Here is a 22,802-nt window from a genome sequence, read left to right as displayed (position 1 = left end):
AATAGTAGCCTCAGTGCCAAGTAGAGTAGTTTGTAGGCTTTTTGTAGTTCCCGTAGACTGTAGGAACTCTTAACAGGATTTTCTCTGAGTTAGATGAGTGACATGAAAACCAGGTTTTGAAAATATTGACCTTCCAACAGTCTTGGTCCTGTGGATGGTACCGTGGACACATTGGAAGAGGGAGAAACTAGAGGAAAGACGTTTACTGAGGAAGGTCCAGTGTTGGAGATTTCAGCAGAGACCCAGACGTGAACTTGGGTGGTGACAGTGGGAACAGAGAAGGGGAATAGATAACTTGGGTAGAAAGAAGGACTTTGTGCCCAAGCGATGGTGGTGATCAGAGAGAATGAATCAAAGCTGATGGGGTTCCAAATTTAGACAATTCAGATAAAGACGTTTCTTGTCAAGGCAAGTCAGAAGGGGCCACCAATTTGAGAAGTAAGTTGAGTTTGATGTACACATGAGCAAGGGAACTCTGGGATAAGCAAGTGGAAATAAATTTGAACCGTTTGCAGATATGGGACTCAGAGTTTGGTGAGAAGATGGGAGTCATCAGCATTCAGTAGAGATGAAGTTACAGGAAAGGAGGATTTCTTAATGGTGTGTGCGGTAAAGACTTAGAGGACTATTTCCTGATAGCCACTTCCAGGTGGACATATAGGAAGAAAGGGTTGATCAGTGAAACAAGGGCATAATCAGTGAGGAAGAAGGAAAGTCAGGATATTGCAGTCAAGTTCCTGTGATACTGGGCGAGAGGGGAGAGTTTCAGTGAATAAATGCAATACCCCATGCCAGATGTTACCAAGATGTCAGGAAGATATGCCCTTGAAAAGAACTATCACAAGTTACTATTTTTTAAATACTGAGTTTAAGTTCCTCCAGGACTTTGAACAACACACACAGGTAGTTAAGGTATCTAGTTTAGCATTAAGGAAGGACAAACACCCTGGTATTGGTAGCATTTTGACTTACTCCCAAATTTTGTGATACCACAAAATACAGAGACTGAAAATGAGCCCAAAGTATAAAAGACACTCTAATGAAATTTCTTAAGGTGAATTATTGTTTGGAATTGGCTAACCCCATGGCTTGTATTTTGATCCTTTGATCCTATGACATTGGCTAAATATCTGTTAAAGAAAATTAGTAGAAAGGAAGATACACAGAACCTATTGCGTTGACACCTTGTAGATCACACTGAATTCATTCAATACCAGGTCATCGTTAGGTTTGACAACAGAGTGCCACAGGGGAGCTAAAGAGCTAAGGATCACCTTGATAAACTATTGGTATGAAGTTTTTGCATGCTTTTCAGAGGAAATGCTTTTCCCAGTGTCTTAATCATTTACCTTCCTCTGAGTTTTGTACCTTTCTAATTCCAGTGCTTCAGGAATTGTGGTTTTATGTGTGGAATTCATAGGTGGAGTTGAGGGTGTGGGAAGGTACAGAAAAGGAATTAGGGAGAATGCTTTTGGTTTTGTGGTGGCGGTATTGTTATCTGGTGCATAATCGTAAAAAACTCAGGAACATTCGTGCTTCCAATTGGATGGATCACATACACCAAAAAATCGAATGAGAAAAAGCCATGGGTTTTGATTGCTAAGCTAGAAGTATATTTACTAAAATGTAGTCCTAGGTCTTCACCGTGTTTTCTCTTCTGTCATTAACCATTTTTATTTAGAACGCACGCTGATTCTGCAAAATCCACCTCTTCAGAAACCGACTGCAATGATAACGTCCCTTCTCATAAAAACCCCGCTTCCTCCCAGAGCAAACATGGAGTGAACGGCTTTTTCCAGCAGCACATGATGTACGACTCTCCACCGTCTCGCGCTGCATCCCTCTCCGTAGACTGCAGCCTTTACAACCTGCCCCGCAGTTACTCCCACGACGTTTTACCAAAGGTGTCTCCATCGAGTACCGAAGCAGATGGAGAACTGTATGTTTTTAACACCCCGTCTGGGACCTCGAGCGTGGAGCCTCAAATGAGGCATGTATCTATTAGTTATGACATTCCTCCAACACCTGGTAATACTTACCAGATTCCACGAACATTTCCAGAAGGCACCTTGGGGCAGACGTCAAAGCTAGACACTATTCCAGATATTCCTCCACCTCGGCCACCGAAACCGCATCCGGCTCATGACCGATCTCCTGTGGACACGTGTAGCATCACACGCACGGCCTCGGACACTGACAGCAGTTACTGTATCCCAACAGCCGGGCTGCCGCCCTCACGTAGCAATACAATTTCCACTGTGGATCTGAACAAATTGCGAAAAGGTCAGCACCCATTGGCTTCTGCTGGGTTAGAGGTTAATGGTAGAAAATCTCTCTCTCTTTTTTTTTTTTAACATTTTCTCCTGCAGTTTTTGTTTTGTTTTGTGTTTTTTCCCCCAAGATGTTTTATTTGTTTTACTTATTTATTTTTTAATTTTTTTTGCTGCACTTTGTGGCAGGTGGGATCTTAGTTCCCCCACCAGGGGTCGAACCTGTGACCCAGGCACTGGAAGCCGGGAGCCTTAATCACTGGACCACCAGAGAAGTCCCCAAAACCTCTTTTTGTTCTTGGAAGCAAAGTGTGATGTTAAAAGACAGTCCCTTTTTCCTTCAGCGCTGCAGGTATCTACTGAGATACCAAAGGTGTCAGAGTCTCAGTAAATCCTGCAAAGTATGTTTGTGTGTTCGGCATGTGCCTCTATGCGTGTTTTGCTGTAAGGGAAGAAGAGGAGGAGTTTTACATCCCTGAAGAAGTATGGCCTTAGTAATATTTTAGGCTTCAGGAAGCCTGCAGCCCTCTTTCCCCCTTTCTCTGTATCCTGGGTGAGCAGACCCGTGGGGCAGAGGAACAGGAAATGGACCAGCCACAAAGCCTTGCCGGGTCATGCCCTTTCCTGTATTTGTGTCCTGGTACAGCCACTGCTGTGTTACATCTGTTTGGCTTTGTTTCCTTCCTTCCCTGATCAACAGTTTTTACACTGTGTCTACCAGGTGGTACTCAGGGCTCTGTTGGTTTCCTTCCCAGATAACAGTTTTTACACTGTGTCTGCCAGTTGGTACTCAGTTCCAATCAAGTCATTCTGCTTTTTATTTGGTTTTATTTATTTTTAAAGCTGTTAATAATCTTCCCTCCCCTTACCCCTAGTCATTTTACCAATTTCTGTACCGTTGAATCTCAGTTAGATTCTGAGGTTCTTAGAGATCTGAAAATTAAAAAAAAAAAAAAAAGTTTAAAAGGCACAGACCCTAAAAACTATGTGCTGCTGACACTTTTGGATTTCATGATAGAGTTATCCAGTTGTTTTAAAGAAGATGAAGATCTGATGTGTTGTGAATGGTGCTTGTACCAATACTTGTCTAGCCATTCAGTACCAATTTCTAACTTAGTCCTCGAAGTGGCTGTAATGTATCTTGAGGTAGTTATAAGTTAGTGAGGTGTCAGTTGGACCCAAGGGTACAAAAGATGAGGAAGTAGAAGTATTTCTTTTTCCATCTTTAGATAACCTGTCTCAGTGCTATAATCAAATACCAGTACTGGTTAGCCTACAAGTGTCTGCATTTTCTAGTTATTTAATGTTTCAATTCAAGATATTTTTCTTTGTGAGCATCCTCTTTAAAATTTATGTGTGTGAAGCATGAATACCTGAAAAGAGAGAGAGAAGGTCATGCCTGCTTACCCTGAGAACTGGCAGAGATGGGGAGAAAATTGATAGTTTGTTCTCTGTTTCAGATGCTAGTTCTCAAGACTGCTATGATACTCCACGAACATTTCCAAGTGATAGATCTAGTTCACTCGAAGGCTTCCACAACCATTTTGTAAGTATAATTGACCTTGGCATCATCAATTGTATTTCATTGTCCAAACCTTTACACGTAGGGCCCGGAGACTAAATGAGATCCTGAAATAAAAGTCCCTTCAGATCCACATGAATAGGCGTGACTTACAAATATGTTTTCCCGTTTGACAACAGTTCTTGCTTATTAAAAGAAATGCTTGTGTGTTTTAGAAAATCAAAAACATATTGACAGCGGGAAGTGTATCAAGTGAAGAACTGGATGAAAATTACGTGCCCATGAATCCCAACTCTCCACCACGACAACATTCCAGCAGTTTCACAGAACCAATTCAGGAAGCAAATTATGTTCCAATGACTCCAGGGACATTTGACTTTTCTTCATTTGGAATGCAAGTGCCTCCTCCCGCTCATATGGGCTTCAGGTCCAGCCCCAAGACCCCTCCCAGAAGGCCAGTTCCTGTTGCAGACTGTGAACCACCCCCTGTGGATCGGAACCTCAAACCAGACAGAAAAGGTAAGGAGAGCATGGCATGGCAAAAGGAGCAGGGGTCGCCAGTTTAGATCCGCATTTAACTGTCATTAAATCCAAAACGGAATCAGGACTAGTAATTCAAAAGTATTTCACATTACCTTAGTCATCCACTTGTTTTAGTGGTATTCCTTTTTAGAGAATAATAATTGTTATGTCCTATGTTGATGCTGTATGATTTTAAGTCTCCTATCTCTAGAGCAGAGGTTACAAACTAAAACATTCACCAGGATTGGCAAGCAGCGTCAGATAGTTAGGAAAAACTGAAATGCCCTTGCTCCATCCAAATGGAGTAATTAACCATTGCCTGGCGGCAGCCCTTTGTGAACTTGTGAAATTAACATAGCTCCTAGAGGAAACTATTCTGATTATCAAAAGAAGTCCAAAGTTGGGGGTTCTACTTATATTATCTTTTGATTTCTAAGCTGTACTAGCTAATTTAATTATTTGAAACAACAGAACAGAATATTACAGACCATACCACACACTTTTACAAGCTAGATATGGTCTTTTCTTCCCTTTGGTAACCTCTTCTCCAGAGTATTTGATATCAAAGCAGACTTGAGATTATTAGTGCACTTGACATCATTCTTTAAGAACAGCAAGGTTGCTTGTATACTCTTTGTATTCTGTTCGTATAACAACTTCTGAAAAATGATTCTGCCTTGGCTGGGGTATAAGCAAATGCTTCTCTTCTATTCTTTTGTCCTGGGCTTCTTAAGTAACATTAAATTCTAAGGTGGCATGGTTTGTCAAGAACTCGATGTAAAAGAAACTTTTCAGCCAAAATGGTCATATATACCCACGTTTTTAAATTTTGGATTCAAGTGGTTAAAACCAGCATGCTGCTGGTGTGATTTAATCTTGGCAACCAAATAAGTTAGTATGTTGGTGGTGGGATGCGGGGCACCATCTCTGGGGCATCCAGCACATTTGAAAAGTCTCATACGCTGTATGTAGATTTTTTAAAAGCATGTTAATGTTTGTGTAAACTTCTCATTAACCTGGCCTTGGATCTTTAATAGTTATTCTAGTTAAGTTCCCGGTGTGGGAAATAGAGACTGAGAGTGCGATATATCTTCAAGAGAATGAGCTTTATTTTGTTCTGCTGTTAAGTAAATGAACAGAGAAAGTGAGTGGCAGCTGAGACAGTGCTCGGCGGCTGTCGCTTTGTCCTGCCTTCCCTGCATTTCTGTCCTCTGGAAGGTCTTTGATCCTCCTTGCTTCTCCCTCACATTCTTCCCTTCTTTCCTGTTTTCTTTGTTGCTGCCCCGTGGCTGCTTTTTATGGGCCCTCACAGCTTCCACGTCCCCTGCAAATTGCCTTGTTCATTATTGACTTACCAGCTTGCTCAGCCACCGTCGGATGGGTCTCATTTGTCTGTCCACACTATGGATTTGGAGGCCAGCCCACGTGCGGGCCGCCTTTGGGTCAAGTGCCCATCTTCGATCAGACAGCTGGTCAGTCCGTCGGTCGTGTGCCACACCCCTGGCCATCCACACGGCCCTGGCAGCAGGGCCACGATCGGGGCTGGCTGGTTTAGAAAGGGCGTGAGCGTCCCAGGCTCTTTATGTGATAACTTCTCTTCTTGTTTCTCTTGGTCTTCATTTGCTTTAAAATCTATTTAGACATCACTAGTCATTTTATTCTTTGCCTACAACAAACATATGTTTGGGCATGGATAGATTTGTAATTGCGCCTGCAGATAGTGGAAGGATTAAGATGGAAGTGTTATTGAACTCTGAAATCAGAGATCTTCATTTTAACGCTCAACCGATTCTTTTCTTGTTTTCCTCTAAATTATTGCACATGAGCAGCAGATCGCTAGCTTTTGACACCAGATGGAACGGTTTTATATGCTGAGGTCCCTACATAACTATGGAGGTGGAGTAGTTTGGGTGAGGGACAGAGCCATTAGTCCTTCGGGCTTTGCTCCCTCCTGGCTCAGGAGAGCACAGCTTGAAAATTCCCAGTGTATTTCATGGTTCATGGTTCCATGTGGTAAGCACAACACAGAATCAGAAAAGATTCCTATTGATATGGAAAAGTTGCAGGATCATAGTGAAACATGTGTAAAAACATACGCTTTTAGTATCATCTAGGTCTGACAGAGTTCATGGACCCTGCATGCGTTATGGTGTATATTACTTTATGTACAGAGCATAATGATATGGCATGTGTACTATACATCATATGTATTGCATGTATGCATAATTATACCTCCCTATGTATGTAGTGAAAGTACTATATGTTCTAGTACATGAGAGATTATCCTAGTCCTCTGATCCAACCTATGGTGACTCTACTATAGAACAGAACAAAGTAGATTCCTTAGTTACTTTTAAAGATTCTGTTTCGTCTTTAAAAAATGAGCTGAGGGACTTCCCTTGTGGCCCTGTGGTTAGTACACTGTGCTTTCACTGTTGAAGGCCTGAGTTCAATCTCTGGTAGGGTAACTAAGAGCCCACAAGTTACGTGGCACAGCAGGAAAAACAAATAAGCTGAATTATTAAAAGACAGTCCTGAGCTCATGGGTCAGATGGCTGATTTGGCATCCTTGCTTAGATACCAAATGAACTAAAAAAGCACCCAGAATAAAATTTCCACATAGTTTTTGACAAAGAAAATAAGAAAAAAAGGAGAACAGGTTTAGCAAAACAATAAAGAGGTTACTAAAGTCATAGTAATTTAAAAAAAATAAGAAGTGTTTTTTGGGTACCAGTTCCATCAGTCCCCAGCTGTGAGCCTTGGTCAAGTCCCTTGGCCCTCAGGGACTTGGTTTCCTCATCTGTAAAATGGGGATAACAAATCTACCTTGCTTACCTCAAAAAGTTTCCATGATAGTTAGTAAATGTGCACATGCTGTGCTGAGTTGCTTTGGTCATCTCTGACTCTGAGACCCCATGGACTGTAGTCTGCCAGGCTCCTCTGTCCATGGGATTGTCCAGGCAAGAATATTGGAGTGGATTGCCATGCCCTCCTCCAGGGGATCTCCCCATCCAGGAAAACTGTCGTGCATTGGCAGGAGGGTTCTTTACCACTAGTACCACTTGGAAATACTGCATGCAAATAGAAAAAAAAAAAACTGTGTTTTGCTGTTCTGTAGCACTGCTCTACTTTTGAAAATTAATATATGAGAGGAAGCATGGGAAAGTATTTAATCCTGCAGGGCACACGTTATCAACTCACTTTTTAGAAAGTTATAGCTATTTGAGAAAAACGTTTTAATATTCAGATCTTAGAGAAAAGTTTATCCTTAAAATCTTAAACTGTAGAGATTTCCTTGGTCCAGTGGTTAAGACCTCACTTTCCAACGCAGGAGTGTGGGTTCAATCCCTGGTTGGGAAACTAAGATTTCATATGCCTCAGGACTAAAAAAGAATCAAAACAGAAGCAATATTGTACCAAATTCAATAAAGACTTTAAAATACTTTTTTTTTTAAGTTAATTGGCATACATTTAAAAACAAAAAACTTAACCTATAAAACTGTCCTGAAATTTTTCTCACTGTGCATAGTATCTCATGAGTCTGTTTTCATTTCAGATTTTGTGACATCAGATATATGACTCAATCGTTATTCTAGTATCTCTTATTAACTAAACCTCATAATAAGCAAACCTAGCTCTATAAAATACAGCTTCCTTAGTTTCAAAACTCAATATAACCAATTCAACACCCAATATAACCAGTTTCCGTGATTGTGTTTTTGGGAAGGGCCTACACTGGATGAGTGACATCCTAGTCTTGTTTATATCCCCAATTATAGATGTCAGCTGCTGTAATTAACTCATCTGTAGTTAACAGATGAGGTTTTCAAATACTTCCGAGTAATTGAAGCTGCAGAAATACATACGTGTTTTAAACACTTACATTTAATGTATTTTCATGGATCCTTTATCCATCACCCAACTGTAGTAGCTGTATTTTCACCCATACTATTTCTGTCACAACAACAGTTTTTCTGAGCCATGCCTTATGTATTAATAGAGGAGAAAATCATCATTTACATGTATTGTATTAAATATTAGGAAAGCAGAGGAGTCATTGGAAATGCAGGACAAATTCTGTTTTGATTGCTTCAATTGGAACTTTCGTATTTTAATGGAAAAGCAATTTTGTAAAGTTGGGGAAATTGCTGTGAAATATTGTGATTTCTCTTAAAATAAGTCCTTACATAAACCTACCAGCTTTCATCCCTGCACTTCACTAGGCTCATTCAGTCTCGTTCTGACATGATATATTAATAGCAGCTGTTCAAGCCTCAGATATGCTGTCTTTTTATTTTGTTTCGTTTGGCTTTGCCCATTTGTGGCTTTCTACAGTAGTTCTGACCACTAGTTGTACTGGTTTTTCACAAAAGCGGTGTGAGGTTATTTCTGGTGTTTCTGGACATAAGTTTGGTTAAAGTATCTTCATGTCTGGCTGGATCTTCACTTTGGTGTAGGAAGCACCCAGAAGACGTATTGAGCAGCTTCCCTAGGTAGATCCTTTTGGCACAGTGGTATCTTAGATAATATTTTTTTCAAGGGAGCTTCTAAAGAAGTTTTTTGAATGTTGTTAAAAATTAACATGCTTTTTTAAGGATGGTGTTTGTACTATAATACATATTTGAAAGATGGATAAATGAATGACACCAGTAAATATAAGCAAGTATTAAGGTTTGACTCAAGTCAGATTTGTGGATTGATGGTTACAGTTTAGAGAACATGAGTATAGAGGGCATATTTACAGCACAGCCTCTGCCTTTGGGCTTTTTTTCCTTTTCCTGACCTTCCATTATGATGCCTCAGCAGGTAAATGCATCTCCATCTGCAATGCAGGAGACCCAAGATCGATCTCTGGGTTGGGAAGATCCTCTGGAGTAGGAAATGGCAACCCACTCCAGTATTCTTGCCTGGGAAATCCCATGGACAGAGGAGCCTGGCAGGCTACAGTTTATGGGGTCCCAAAAAAGTTGGACACAACTGAGCAACTAATGCTCTCCAGTATAATTGCCACAATTATAGTCCCCTTTGTATAAGACCATTCAAACAAGTGTAAAAGTTTTTCAGTGTGCTACCTTGGTTACTTCTTGGAATTAACAGAGACTAATAATATTATGAATTATTTTTCTTCTTTCTTGGTTTTTGAGATGCCTACTGGAAATAGTAGCATCATCTTTGAAACTTCAGATGAGTAAACAGGCTAAGTTAAACCTATAATGATAGAGAAAATAAGTTTTCCAGTTTGAGTTGAATCTAGGTAAGTAAAAATAATACTTGAGTTTTCTCTGGGAGTCCAGTGGTGAAGACTCCTTGCTCCCAATGCAAGGGACACAGGTTTGATCCCTGGTTGGGGAACTAATATCCTGTATACCCTGCAGTGCAATGAAAAAAAATTAATAAAAAGCAATTTAAAATAAAATAATACTTAATCGTGTGTGGACTTTTCAAAAAGTATTGCATTTGCTTCTTTGAAGCTTGACACCTCGTATGACTGACTGCCTTGACCATATTTGGAATGATCCACTTATAAAACAACATTCAGTTGTTTTTTGTTTTTTTCCTCTTCCAGGACAAACACAAATTTATAACATTGATCAGATTAAACTCCACTATCAGATTAAGCTTTAAGAGATCAACAGTTCATCAGAACAGATTGAAGGGTCTCCCAGTGACAGACTATACCTTCCGATAGGTCTGAGGTCTTGAAGCAGAAGGAAGAAAGGGTAATTTAGAAGCTCCCAGTTTACTGGAGGAGGTAGAAGAGTAAACACATTATCATAATTAGCACAGAAAGGCACTGTGGTTGAGGTAAGCTCTTGGCACTGTTAGCTCCCTCCTCCGAGGAAAGTCTGAGAGGATGAATGGCAATTAAATGATGATAGACGATCTTCTAGTTAGAATCAGCAGCGTACCAGGGGGAACATAGGACTGGCTTGGGTGGGAGGGAGGAAGTTAAGAATGCAGGAAGGAATGCCAAAGGCCTGGCAGGTGCTGGCTCCTGGGGGCTCTAATAGTCCATGCTAATGAGTTCGGGCTTTATTCTGAGAATGCAACTGAAAGGTTTTAGGGAGGCGAGTAACATACTCAGATTAGCCTCTAGAAAGTTGATTCTAAGATTTAAGGCTATGATGGGGGAAAATGGTATTTTTTTAATGTACAATGTTATACAATCATACTGCTGCTTCAGTGTCTTCTTTAAAGAGTGCTTTGCCAGGTTTTCAATACCCAGGGTTCTAGAAGCCTTACTTTAGAGATGATCAGACAGAAAGGCATTAACAAAAGTCCTTTTTGTGGTTCTCATTGCTGCCTCCAGTCAGGGACCTAGAATGATTTTTTTTTACAAGCTTGGAGGGCACTTGAAGTATAGATGGAGGTCATTTAGCCATACGATGTGAGTTCATCATTTTCTGAAAAACAAACCAGGTAAGTAAATAAAGTGCACATTAAAAATGGAAGGAAGAGCTTCAGACTTCAGATTTTGTCATTTTCTTGGCTGCATGAAAACAAACTATCGTCACTGTAAATAGAAATTAAAATTGATATAGGGAGATTAGAGAGAAAGTGAAATCTATAGTAACTCCTAAGAGATCTGCCTCAGCAAGTGAAGAGAGAGGAAGCAAAGCAGATGCGCGCTGGGTTGGAGAAGCTAAATTCCATTTTTGAACATGTAGTGTGAAAGCCTGCAGAACCTCCATGTGGGAGTGGCTTTGTCAATATGCAAATAAGGATCCTGGAGTAGATCTGAATCAGAAGTTAAGATTTACCAAGTTGTGTTACCAATGAGGGGGCCGATCACATGATCCAGAGATTGACAATCCTGGATGAAATTGTTCTAATCTATAAGGGTTAGATTAGAAATGGTGCAATGGGGATTTCACCAGTAGTCCATACTGTTTGCTAAACAAAATGTGTCAGTTCACTTTCTTTGTTCAAAACTAATCTAGCTAAAGCCCACTTCTGATTGCCTTGGATTTAAAGGCTGAGGCTTAGATGAGTCATTGTTAACCCTCAGAATTTGAGAATAGTGTATCTTCAAAGTTGGTTCATTCTTTTGCCTTTACTTTAGTATTCCTATTTCTTACTCTTTATTTTTACTTAAGTAATCAGAGAAACATTCAAATAAATGTTTGGCTCCAGGCAGAGAGGAGAGTACATATACTTTGGATTTTTCTCCTTTCTCTCCTCATAAGTATTGGGTTGGTCAGAAGTTTCAGAACCTGAATGAACCCAATCATATTGAGCCATCATTTGAGTATCACTTTCATTTTCATTTCAGTCTGCCTGCCAGTGCAGGAGATGAGGGTTTAATTCCTGAGTTGGGAAGAAGATCCCCTGGAGAAGGGAATGGCAACCCACTGCAGGATTCTTGCCTGGAAAATCCCATGGACAGAGGAGCCTGGCAGGCTAGAGTCCATGAGGTCACAAAGAGTGGGAGATGACTGAGAGACTAACACTTGGATTTCTGTCTGGAATGTAAATGTCAGATTGAGCCAGGCAATAGAAATACAAAGAAATGAAGCTACCAAAATGCCTACGTGACTAGGTTCAATTCAGGACATTTTCACCTTTAGACATTTGTCTTAAAATCAACCTGGATTGTTGCATGGAGTAGAAAATACATGTAAATTTTATAAATGCTCTGTAAAAAAAAATTCACTTAATAAAGTATTCTTCTATGAAGACAACTAAAGAGTACCTTTGAGAGTACCTGTGAATTAGGGAATTTTCCTGTTTTATAAGCTAGAAAATCATATTTTCAAAAATTTGTAGATTTCGGTCAGTGAGGTGCTAGCTATCAGTGTTGAATCAGCAAACTAATTTTGCCATCTAATATAATAAATGTCAACTCAGTTTTGTAAATGCCAAGAAAAAAAGAGAATTTGGTGTCATTGAGAATAAAGTAGTTTAAATCCTGATTGAAATGACATTGCTACCCCAGCATCTCCAGGCTGAATTTCAGTGGGAAAAGCATGAGCCCACTTGCTGGGTGGTAAGCCTGTACTTTTCACAAGGCTTTTCAGCAGCACTTGTACATGGCAGAGATTAAATGGGGGAGGGGGGGGGGCAGGGAGATAGCGACTGAATTTATGCTCACCAATTCTCAAATTAAAACTTGGGAATTTGCTGGTGATCCAGTGGTTAGGACTGTGTGCCCTCGCCACCAAGGGTGTAGATTCAGTCCCTGGTTGGGGAACTGCAAGCTGCATGACTAAAAAACCAAAAAAAAAAAAACAATTCTCACATTAAATCAGGTAATCAGCAGTTCCGGAATCTAGACATCTAATCCTTACAAAACGGCATCCCAGGGAGCCACTGAGTATCCAGGAGAAAGGAAGGCTGGTCTTGATTTTGACTTTGGATTTGCAGACATTATAGCGTTGCTTCTCTAGAAGGGTGCTTTCAGGAGATGGGGGAGTAGTCAGCTTAAGGTTTTTAGAACACTTCCATCAAATTAAGAAAGTAGGCCTTGGTACTTTCGTATGAGACACCAGACTTCAAAGAAAAGATGTACTTGCTGCCTCACTGTGCGGTTTTATCATTTTTTTCTTCGATCCAGTTTTCAAAGACATGTTAGAAGAAAAACTAACATGGCACATATTTTTCCTCCATTCCTCCAAATAAAGATAACAACTAACTAGGTGGTTATGTCACTAAAACCCTACCATCTTTTATAACATTTTGCTTATGACATTGTTGCATGCAACTTTCTGGTTCCTGTGGTTTTAAGCATGAATGATATGCAGTAGCAAGACTGAAATAGTCTGCACAAACAAACTTTGCTGATGCTTTTGAGATGTAATGTTTCTGCTCAGGGCTCTGTTGCTTTTTTACAGAATCCATTTTTTTTTCCAATTAAAAAAATAACATTATATTAAGAGAGTCTTCTTTTTACCAATTAGGTCAAAGTCCTAAAATTTTAAGACCCAAACCCCATGGTTTAGAGCGAACTGATTCACAAACCATAGGTGACTTTGCTACAAGAAGAAAGGGTATGTACTTTAGCACCGCATGCTGGATGGGGTGTTGGGAATTTATTTATTCTGTGATTTTTTTTTTCCTTTAAAAGTAAAAAAGAGTCTTAAATTCTATTACTGTTGGAAATAAAACTTACCAGCATATACTTTCTAAAGTGAATGCTTCCCATAATATACAATGAGTCTATTTGTTATGCCATTAACAGCAGCATGTTAAATATTTGATCATGTATGATGTTCAGTCTTGTCCTTTTGCATTATTCTTTTAACCTTTTAGACATCAGTACAGTGATTTCTTTAAGCTTGTGAACTGCTAGTGAGTTCCAACCGCCTCCTGTATTTATGTATAATGTATATATTCTGTTCTGAGACAATATACAATCATTTCCATGGATTCACTATTTTATGCCATTACTTAGAATTTGACAGCTAAACTGCTATTTGTCTTTGGGCTTTAAAAAAGTGAAACATCAGAGTGAAAGAAATGCTTTCAGTAAGCACAGTATTCTGTAACATGTCCATCTTAAGAGCATAGATGAACAAAATTATTTTAACTCGAACTGAAACCAGTGTAGCCTTCAGAAAAGCACATTGAATTTTTTTGTATTTGAGTTGACAAGAATGCTGTGGCATAAGCTTCATTAAATCTACATGATCCTGTAAAATGGCTACCTATTTTATAGTTTGAAGGTAATTATAACTTGGCATTTCAAAGTACATACATATGGACAAAGGCTGGAGGAGGGATACTGAGAAAAAAATGAAATCTTAACTATAAAATGTTTACCTAATTATGTTTAAATAGTCTCCCAAATTATAATGAATATTAACAGATAATATTGTTATAGTTCTTTTGCTCATTTTCTGAATTCCTGGAATCTGAGTCTTACTTTGAGGGCAAAGAGCTCTGTGGTATATACTAGCAGAGTAGTTAATTCTTGCAGTAATTGATTGCAATAATGGGGTAAGTTAGTGAAGACCTCTTACAAATAAAGCTAATAAGAATATTAGCATTTATTTTTACTTAATAGAGGACATTGTTGGTTAAAGGAAGCTAAAAATTTGAGGTAGTTGTTTAATTTTATGGCCTTTCTCAGATCTGAGTTTGAGTATAAAGATGTAATTATTGCTTTGTTTTATTTGCTTCCAGACTTAATTTCGAATTAATTTCAAAACTTTAATCATTGATTCCTTTTTCAGTTTTTGGTTTTAGCAAAGTGTTGTGTTTATTGCTTTCGAAACATCATTTTGTATGTAAAGTTGCACAGCTCATACTTCAGTGTGGATAATGAAGAACATTTTTACATAGAAAATTAAACCTCTGTGTTTGACGATATAACATTAGTAGGAAAAATAAAATAAGGAAATAATGAAAATTATAAATCAAATAACTATGAAGGAATTGTGCCACATTACTCTTTCTTGTTCTCATTAAGTTTATAGTCATAAAATATTTACTTCAATTAAGAACCAACATGTAATAATAGAGCTTTATTTAGACTTTCAGTAAACAGTCAGGAAATTATCTAATTTAGCTTTTGTCACTAATGTTTTAGCTGTGTAACCTTGGAGAAATCACATAACATCTGTGAGCTTCTTTTCATGTGAAAACTAGCCAGCTCTAGGTGTACTCTGGCTATAGTAGAGGTATAGACAGAAGGTCATGTTTTCCAAATTTCTGTGTACTAAAATCTCATTTTCTCTCTCTTGTTTCAGTCAAGCCAGCACCTTTAGAAATAAAACCTTTGCCAGAATGGGAAGAATTACAAGCCCCAGTTAGATCTCCCATCACTAGGAGTTTTGCTCGAGAGTAAGTCTTTGTATAAAATTCATAGCTCAATTGTTCTTTGTAATGGAAAGTACCTAAAACAGTGGTTCCCAAAGGATGGTCTGGGGAACCCCCCCCCCACTTTTGGGTTTCTGTGAAGTCAAAACTATTTTCATTAATATACCAAGATGTCATTTGCTTTTCCACTCTCCTTCTCTCATGAGTGTACACTGAAGTTTTCCAGAGGGGGCTAATATTGGATGATACCATTGTGACAGCTAAATAGAATATGCCTTTGTGTATGCTTGTGTTTAATTTTTTTTCTATTACTTGTAACATGGTGAATATCAATAAATAACACCCTATAAACAAAAGTTCCTTGGGGTTCTCAATTTTTTAAGAGTGTGAAAGGTTCATTAGGCTAGAAATTTCTGAGAACTACTGATCTGGAAACTATGATAGTTTCTTGTGAGGATTATTTAATAAAGATTCATTTAAATATATATGTGGAAATAAAAAGAATGTACACAGTTACAAACCTGTGTTGACGTGTTCATATTTTATATGTATGAACAAGTTTTTTTAAAAATAGGAATTCTTAAATCTTTTTAAAGCTGTGACTTTCTATTTATCCCCCATATCACTAGCAATACTTTTTTTCTTTTTCTTTTGCTCTGCACAAGGCTATTAAATGCCCAGAAACATCCCTTTATGGGGAGATATGAGTTCAATCCCTGAGTTGGGAAGATCCCTTGGAGGAGGGCATGGCAACCCACTCCAGTATTCTTGCCCTAGAGAATCCCATGGACAGAGGAGCCACAGTCCAGAGGGTCGCAAAGAGTCGGACATGGCTGAAGCGACTTAGCACAGCACAGCATCCCTTTACAGAAGCAGAGTTGCAGATGTGGAGAATAAACCAGTGGTTACCGCAGGGTGGGGGATAGCAACAGGGAAAGGGGAGTAGGAGGTTCAAACTACTGGGTGTAGCACAGGCTCAAGAATGTGTTGTACAACATGGAGAATATAGCCAATATTTTGTAATAACTATAAATGGAAAGTAACCTTTCAAAGTTTTTTTTTAATATGTTTTTTTTTTAATATCTGTTTACAAATAGCTATAAATACTAGATGTGTGTTTGAACATCTGCAATAAAGTGTACTGTAATAAATATGTGTAGTAAATGGTTACAAGCTTCAATACTTCAGGAAGAGTATGCCCTCTCTCTTATTCTTGCTGTGGAAGCGAGCTGAGAAACCTGGGTCAGGCTGTGTGTTTGTGACGACCCTCTCTGCCGTCAGCTCCTCCAGGTTCCCCCTGTCTCCCCGGCCGGATTCTGTGCACAGCACAACTTCAAGCAGCGACTCGCATGACAGTGAAGAGAATTACGTTCCCATGAACCCCAACCTATCCAGTGAAGACTCCGTAAGTAGCGTCTTCTCCTAACATCTCTCTTCCTCAGCAGCCCTTCTGAGTCGTTCGCGCTCAACCTTTCTTCCAGTTCATACATGTTACCCATCCACCTTTCTTTATTTACTTCAGGAAAAAGGACAACTTTTTTTTTTTTTTTGCTCTGTAATATATTTTAATTAATTCCATACTAGAGAATGAGGAATTTGAATAAGAAGTTAAGGAGAGTTTTAAAAATGCTTTTGAAAAGCAGATCATAAAGTCTAAAACCAATATAGAGTCAGAGTGTAATACTACATCTATAAAGTAGATATAAGTTAGATAAAAATGATAAGTTTTTCAGTTATATTTCTTTTCATATGTACTTGATGTTTGAAACCATTCAAGAAAATGCTTTATACTGGAAGCATTTTATAACGCATTTCTCCAGACTCACATCAGGGTGCTCAGGGTGCTTTATGTATTCATTTACACAAAGGTCTAAAATCAAGCATTCATGAAATGAACCCTTAATGTTCATTAAGGGTTGAAAATTAAGTTATGAAATTCACTGAATTAAGCACCTGAAATTCAAGTTATGGTACATCATTTCTAAAGACATATATATTGTGTGTAACAGTAACAAAAATATGTTTAATATTTGTATATATTTTTTTCAAGAATTTTAGAAAAACAAAGCACTACTATGTTTTACTTTTTTTTGGCCATGACACAGGGCATGCGGGATCTTAGTTCCCTGACTAAGGAACCAAACGCTTGCTCCCTGCGGTGGAAGTGCAGTCTTAACCACTGGACCACCAGGGAAGTCCCAAATATTTTTTTTTTTCTTTTAATTCACAGAACACTTCACAATAACTCCTAGAATCTTAGGGTTTTTCTAAACTCTTTTGGGAAAACACTGTGTTAAAAACTAGAAGGCAGACACAGGCTGTTCCCGGCTGAGATTAGAGAGCAAACAGACTTTTTTGTCGGCACATAGATTTTAACAATACTTAAGGATGAAAAAAATTCCAGTTCTATTAATTATTAGACTATATTTTAACCAGCAATCCTGAGAACTTCAGTTTAGGGACAACTTACTTAGATTAAATGTGCACGTCACATGAACTCAAGGGTTCTGTTCATAGCCTGCAACACTGTGAATAATTCTGTATGTTTTCAGTTAGGGAAATTCCAGGTATGAGCTCTGTCGTTGCATTTGAATACAAAATTTCACATACTCCCACACGCAGTCCAGCTTGGTTTTTTATATGAGCATGAGATATGGAGTCATTTAGAGAGAAAAATGTCAGTTTTTCATGAATCAGATAAAGGCAGGGTTGGGGGGAAGAGTAGCTATTTATACTAACTGAGCAGTAATATTTGCTTGCATTTTTTGTGCCCTGCGTGTTACTGCCAGTGCTTTTTTAATGTTTTATTGGCAGTAGTTGATGGATTTGGTTTAAAAACCTCCTCCTGCAGTTAGGTCCATCACATGCAGTAATGCAGATTGTCTACTGCATACACCTGCCGTGCGCAGTATGTAGTAGATACAGCCAAGCACACACACACACTGCATTCGAGTACATGCAACCCAGACCGTGGCCTGCGCCCTAGGCTGTGGGTCCTGGGGCAGAACTTTGTTGCCCCAGAAAGGAGCACCTTTTCCTGATTCATAAAAACGTTTCACACAGGCTGTCAGCAGCTCCGTTTACACGTGAGTGAATAAACGCAGTGTTTTCCTAGCAATCATCCTTTCCCTAAATCACGTTTTACTCTGTTTAACCCAAAAGAAATGGAGTAGCAGTATGAAAGAATCAACAGAAGCAGATTTATGCAGCTTTCCAATTGTGTTGTTCATTCAAACAAGTATAAAATTGTCAAGTCGATTACATCGTTATGGTTTTCTCCAAAAGTATGAGCTAACGGGTGAACAATAGTATCTATGTGGTAGAGGGTACAAGGTGAAAGCCCCTAGTAAGCACGTAGCGTCACCTAGGAGAAGTCAGGAACCTTCTTAGTTAAGATTAAAAGCAGCAAGGTCTGGGAACAAATCATTTATTGGAGCATGTTTGAAGACTTGTCATAATCAGAGTAGAGGGTGTATGCAGGGATATAAATTCACATCATCCTTTCCTTTTTATTTAGCATTGATCGTCATGTTCCTAATAACCTATTTCTTTTCTTCACTTTTCTGCCTCAGGCTTTTTTGTTCTGGTTCTTCACTGCTTCCTCTGCCTTCCTTTTTTCTTTTTCTTTTCTTAGACAGTAGTCCTTCTATTGTACAGCCTCTGTTAGGGACAGAAAGATGTGGCTAAGAGAAGACGGAAACAACTGGTAAAAATTCCAGACGGTTGAAAAATAGTCTTTGCCAATAGACTCAGTATTCATAGAGTTTAGTTACCATATTTTAGCATGAAAGCCTTTAAATGTAGAACTTTAAGGGAAAAGTTTAATTTAAGAAGATGTGAGCTTAGCTCCTTTCCACCATCTTGGTCAATCCCTAAAAACAAACAAAAAAATTAATCAGAAAACATGGACTATAAGGATCCTATAGTTAAAGAATGTAATTGAGTTCAGATAGTATGGAGGTAGAACTATTCCAACTAACTATAGCTTGACGTCCCAGTCTTAGTCGGAACCAAGTTTTACTCTTCAAATTATTTTTAGCTCGCTTACCTAAGCATTTTTTTTTTTTTTTTTTGGTTGTTGTTGTTCTTACAATGTATTTTTGGCTGCACTGGGCCCTCGCTCTGCATGTGGGCTCTCTAGTTGCCGTGCATGGGCTTCTCATTGTGGCGGCTTCTCTTATTGTGTAGCATGGGCTTCAGCTACACGGGCTCGGTAGCTGCAACGCCTGGGCTTAATTGCCCCAGGGCATCGTGGAATCCTCCCAGACCAGGGATCAAACCCATGTCCCCTGCATTGGCAGGCAAACCCCCAACCACCGGACCACCAGGGAAGTCCCAAAGCTATGTTTTAATCAATTTTTAAAATATTACTTATCAAAAAAATAAATAAAATATTACTTATCTTTCCCCATCCTAAAATACTATTTTCTGTGGAGACATTTCTTCAAGCTATATTCTCCTAAAATTAATATTTAGGCTTATATAGATGGCAGACAAGGTAAAGAGCAGTATGTCTCATGAATGTTTGACCGTTCACTTTACTGTATTGTACTTTCAGAATCTTTTTGGCAGTAATAGTCTTGATGGAGGAAACAGCCCGATGATCAAGCCCAAAGGAGACAAACAAGTGGAATACCTAGATCTAGATTTAGATTCTGGGAAATCCACACCACCACGTAAGGTAAGTGAAACCTCTTTCTATAAATGTACTTAGCTCATGTATGAAACCTGAAGATCTGTCTCCTTTGAGGGAATTCTATTAATATGTTTAATTTAAGTTTAGAAAACTCTATTACTTAATGCCTTTTTATAAATCACAAACAACAGTTATGCAGATTAATTTATTTTTTCATGTCTAATGGCATGGAAGTTACATATTTTATACTGTCTTAGGGATTATCATTAAAATGTTTGCTTAAAAAATTCTGAAGTTCCACAGTTAATCATGGTCTTCACTCTTTCCAATGTTAGTTTACCCAAATTACTCCCTTACTGACTTTGTCCAAAAGTTTTAAGTTTTTTGTTGGTGTTGTTATACTCACAAATTAGATGTTATTATTAGTTGTATTCTTATGATATCATGGAGGAGGAAATGGCAACCCACTCCAGTATCCTTACCTGGAGAATTCCATGAACAGGGGAGCCTGGGGGGCTGCAGTCCATGGGGTCGCAGAGAGTCGGACATAGCGACTAACACACACACACATTCTTATTATACAGACACTGTTTATTTACACTTTCCTGCATTAGCAGCACAGAGTCTGAGCCACTGGATCACGAGGGAAGTCCCTAATTCTTAAATATAAGAATTCTAAAATTAGTGGAAAAGCAGAGTACAGTTAGGATAGTGATCGCATCATTAAGTTGCAGTCGTTTGTGTTATTTTTTGGTGAACCAGTAGAATTTCAGAAGTTATTCACAGCGTGCATATGCTCATGTTTTAAGACTGGAGTTCACGCAGAAGCACACCTTCTGCGGGAACTTATGGGATTTTTTTCCTTTGCTTTTTAGCAAAAGAGCAGCGGCTCAGGCAGCAGCGTAGCCGACGAGAGAGTGGACTATGTGGTGGTTGACCAACAGAAGACCCTCGCTCTGAAAAGCACCCGGGAAGCCTGGACCGATGGGAGGCAATCCACAGAATCCGAAACACCAGCCAAGAATGTGAAATGAAAAGACTGCTTTAACGTGTCTGAACGAAAGAGGACTGAACTGTAAAGAGAAATCCTGCTTGACCCGAGATAACTTGACCCTTCTACTCTAGGTAGATCCTCAACTAAGTAGAGTCAGAGTCGGAGGACCTTTCAGGCTTCATCAAGCTGTCAAGACTGTAAATGGTGCTTTGTGGTATCGGAACAATTCATCACATGTAAATAATGTGGGAAAATACTATTGTTTGGTTCCCAGAGAAACATTTGTTCTGTAGTTAACACACTTGTAGTATTACTGTATTTATGCACTTTTTCATCTGAAGCGTTGGTTTGGGTATTCCCAAATGGACCTTAACACGATTCTATTGGGAGTTCTTGTTTTTTCCTCAAGAACGATGCTGAGTAAACTAAGCTACTTTCCCATTGAGAAATCACTCTCTGACCTGCAGGATAACAACATGGCATGAGAAGCACGTTCGCAGTCTGCCATTCTACCTGAAACTTCACGGGGTGATCGTTAGCTTAAAATACAAAGTGGAGTTGGACTCATCATTCACTGCCTTTCAAAGTGCTGAACATCGTGTCCATACTGGCGTCAGGACTTAGTTCCCTGGTTCGTGGACATTTAGTTTTCAATGGTGGAACCTTGTTATAGTTTGTTAATTACAGTGTTTTGGGTTCATTCAGTGAAGATTCTGCCGGGTGGGATCTTACACCTTGAAAAGAGTGAATAATGACACTATCAAGTAAGCGTGTAAATCACTGATGGCATGCGGTGAGGATGTGCTCTCACACTTGTTACCATGTATTAAAATTTACGCTATTTGCAAAGTGTAGATTATACAGCTAATCAGGTACGTACCAGGCACTGATGTGCTAATACACTGATCAGGTTTATACAACGAGCTTTAGTTGTGTTCTTGTTAATCCTCTAACGTTGTTGGTTTCCAGTTTGGAATTAATGACACAGTTGATATTCACTGTTAGTTATAGCAACATACTGTGACTTTTAATTAGACAGTCATGCAGATTTATTGCTCTAAGAATGAAATTCTGTCTTTTGACACCATAGTGCCCTTTCTATGGTTTTTAAAAAAAACTTTACTTAATATTCTTCTTGGCCTTATCCTATTTAAATCCCTATGCAATTAATGTTTTATATCTGCGTTTTTTTAAATAGATGTTATATAAGTGATTCTCATATGTAGCACCTATTGCTTTTCCAGTAAAAAAAAAAATTAACGATTTTGTACTGTGATTTATATTCACTGTCCCAATTCAAGAAATAGTGGAGCCTTGCTATAATGTGAAATCTTATAGCCATGGACTTCTTCCAACTAGATTTCTGAAACCACCAGAGGTATCATATAATTCTGTCTCACCTATAACATGGTCCTGTGACATGGATATCAAGATCACACATTATATATAGTGAGGCTATAATTTATCTGTCTTGGCTTTGCAATGTAATTTAGAAAGCAGATATCGTTGTTGGTTTGATTGGGTTTTAAGTACGTTACATACAATCTGTTATGTACTGATTTGAGACTTACTAACAGTTTTTGGAGGGGGCATAGAGATCGGAGAGCCTACAGCTGAGTCACGTTCCCCCATCCCACTTCAGACCTCTAACTGTTGCCTGAGAACACAGATGTGCCCTGATTTCTGGCCCCTTGGCCACTGTCCTGTGCCTGACTTATGTAATGGGTTTATGTCCCCTCCATGAACTAAAAAATCGTTCATAACAAGATGAATTGTAGATGAATAACATTTGATGCTTTTAAATGTTTGCTTATTTTTAAACAGAAACTAAACCCAGAACTGAATTTTGAGGTGGGTTTTTAAATAAAAAAGATTGTTTGAGTTTGGTGTGTGCAAGTTGTTTTATAATGAAACCACAAAATAAAGGAAAAAATCATTGAAATGTTCCTGAGCTATCAAAACACACAACACAGTTTTTAGTGTGAGGGTACTTACTTGTGTTGCATGGAGGATAAGCATATTTTGAGATTTAGAACATAACAATAGATATGTGACTAATTCACAGTTAGAAATATTGTTTTAAATGTGACCTATCAGAAA

At 38.7% G+C, this 22,802-nt stretch overlaps 1 protein-coding gene across 6 annotated transcripts in view; it reads left to right on the top strand.

The window, feature by feature from the left end:
- GAB1 (GRB2 associated binding protein 1) overlaps positions 1 to 22,583 on the top strand; it is a 127,384-nt gene extending 104,801 nt beyond the window's left edge. For 4 of the 6 annotated variants that reach the window (XM_061384105.1, XM_061384103.1, XM_061384108.1 and 1 more), the window contains 8 exons: positions 1,682 to 2,283; positions 3,731 to 3,816; positions 4,008 to 4,311; positions 13,212 to 13,301; positions 15,003 to 15,096; positions 16,354 to 16,477; positions 19,631 to 19,753; positions 20,584 to 22,583. In XM_061384105.1, the coding sequence (XP_061240089.1) occupies positions 1,682 to 2,283; positions 3,731 to 3,816; positions 4,008 to 4,311; positions 13,212 to 13,301; positions 15,003 to 15,096; positions 16,354 to 16,477; positions 19,631 to 19,753; positions 20,584 to 20,742 (1,582 nt within the window). In that variant the 3' untranslated portion in view covers positions 20,743 to 22,583. The remainder of the gene's footprint in view (positions 1 to 1,681; positions 2,284 to 3,730; positions 3,817 to 4,007; positions 4,312 to 13,211; positions 13,302 to 15,002; positions 15,097 to 16,353; positions 16,478 to 19,630; positions 19,754 to 20,583) is intronic. The other 2 variants (XM_061384107.1, XM_061384106.1) reach the window with 1 other exon arrangement.
- Positions 22,584 to 22,802: the final 219 nt, after the last annotated feature.

The sequence above is a fragment of the Bos javanicus genome, chromosome 17 (assembly GCF_032452875.1).
Source record: "Bos javanicus breed banteng chromosome 17, ARS-OSU_banteng_1.0, whole genome shotgun sequence".
Lineage (NCBI taxonomy): Eukaryota > Metazoa > Chordata > Mammalia > Artiodactyla > Bovidae > Bos > Bos javanicus.
This window is presented reverse-complemented; position numbering and strand designations above follow the sequence as displayed.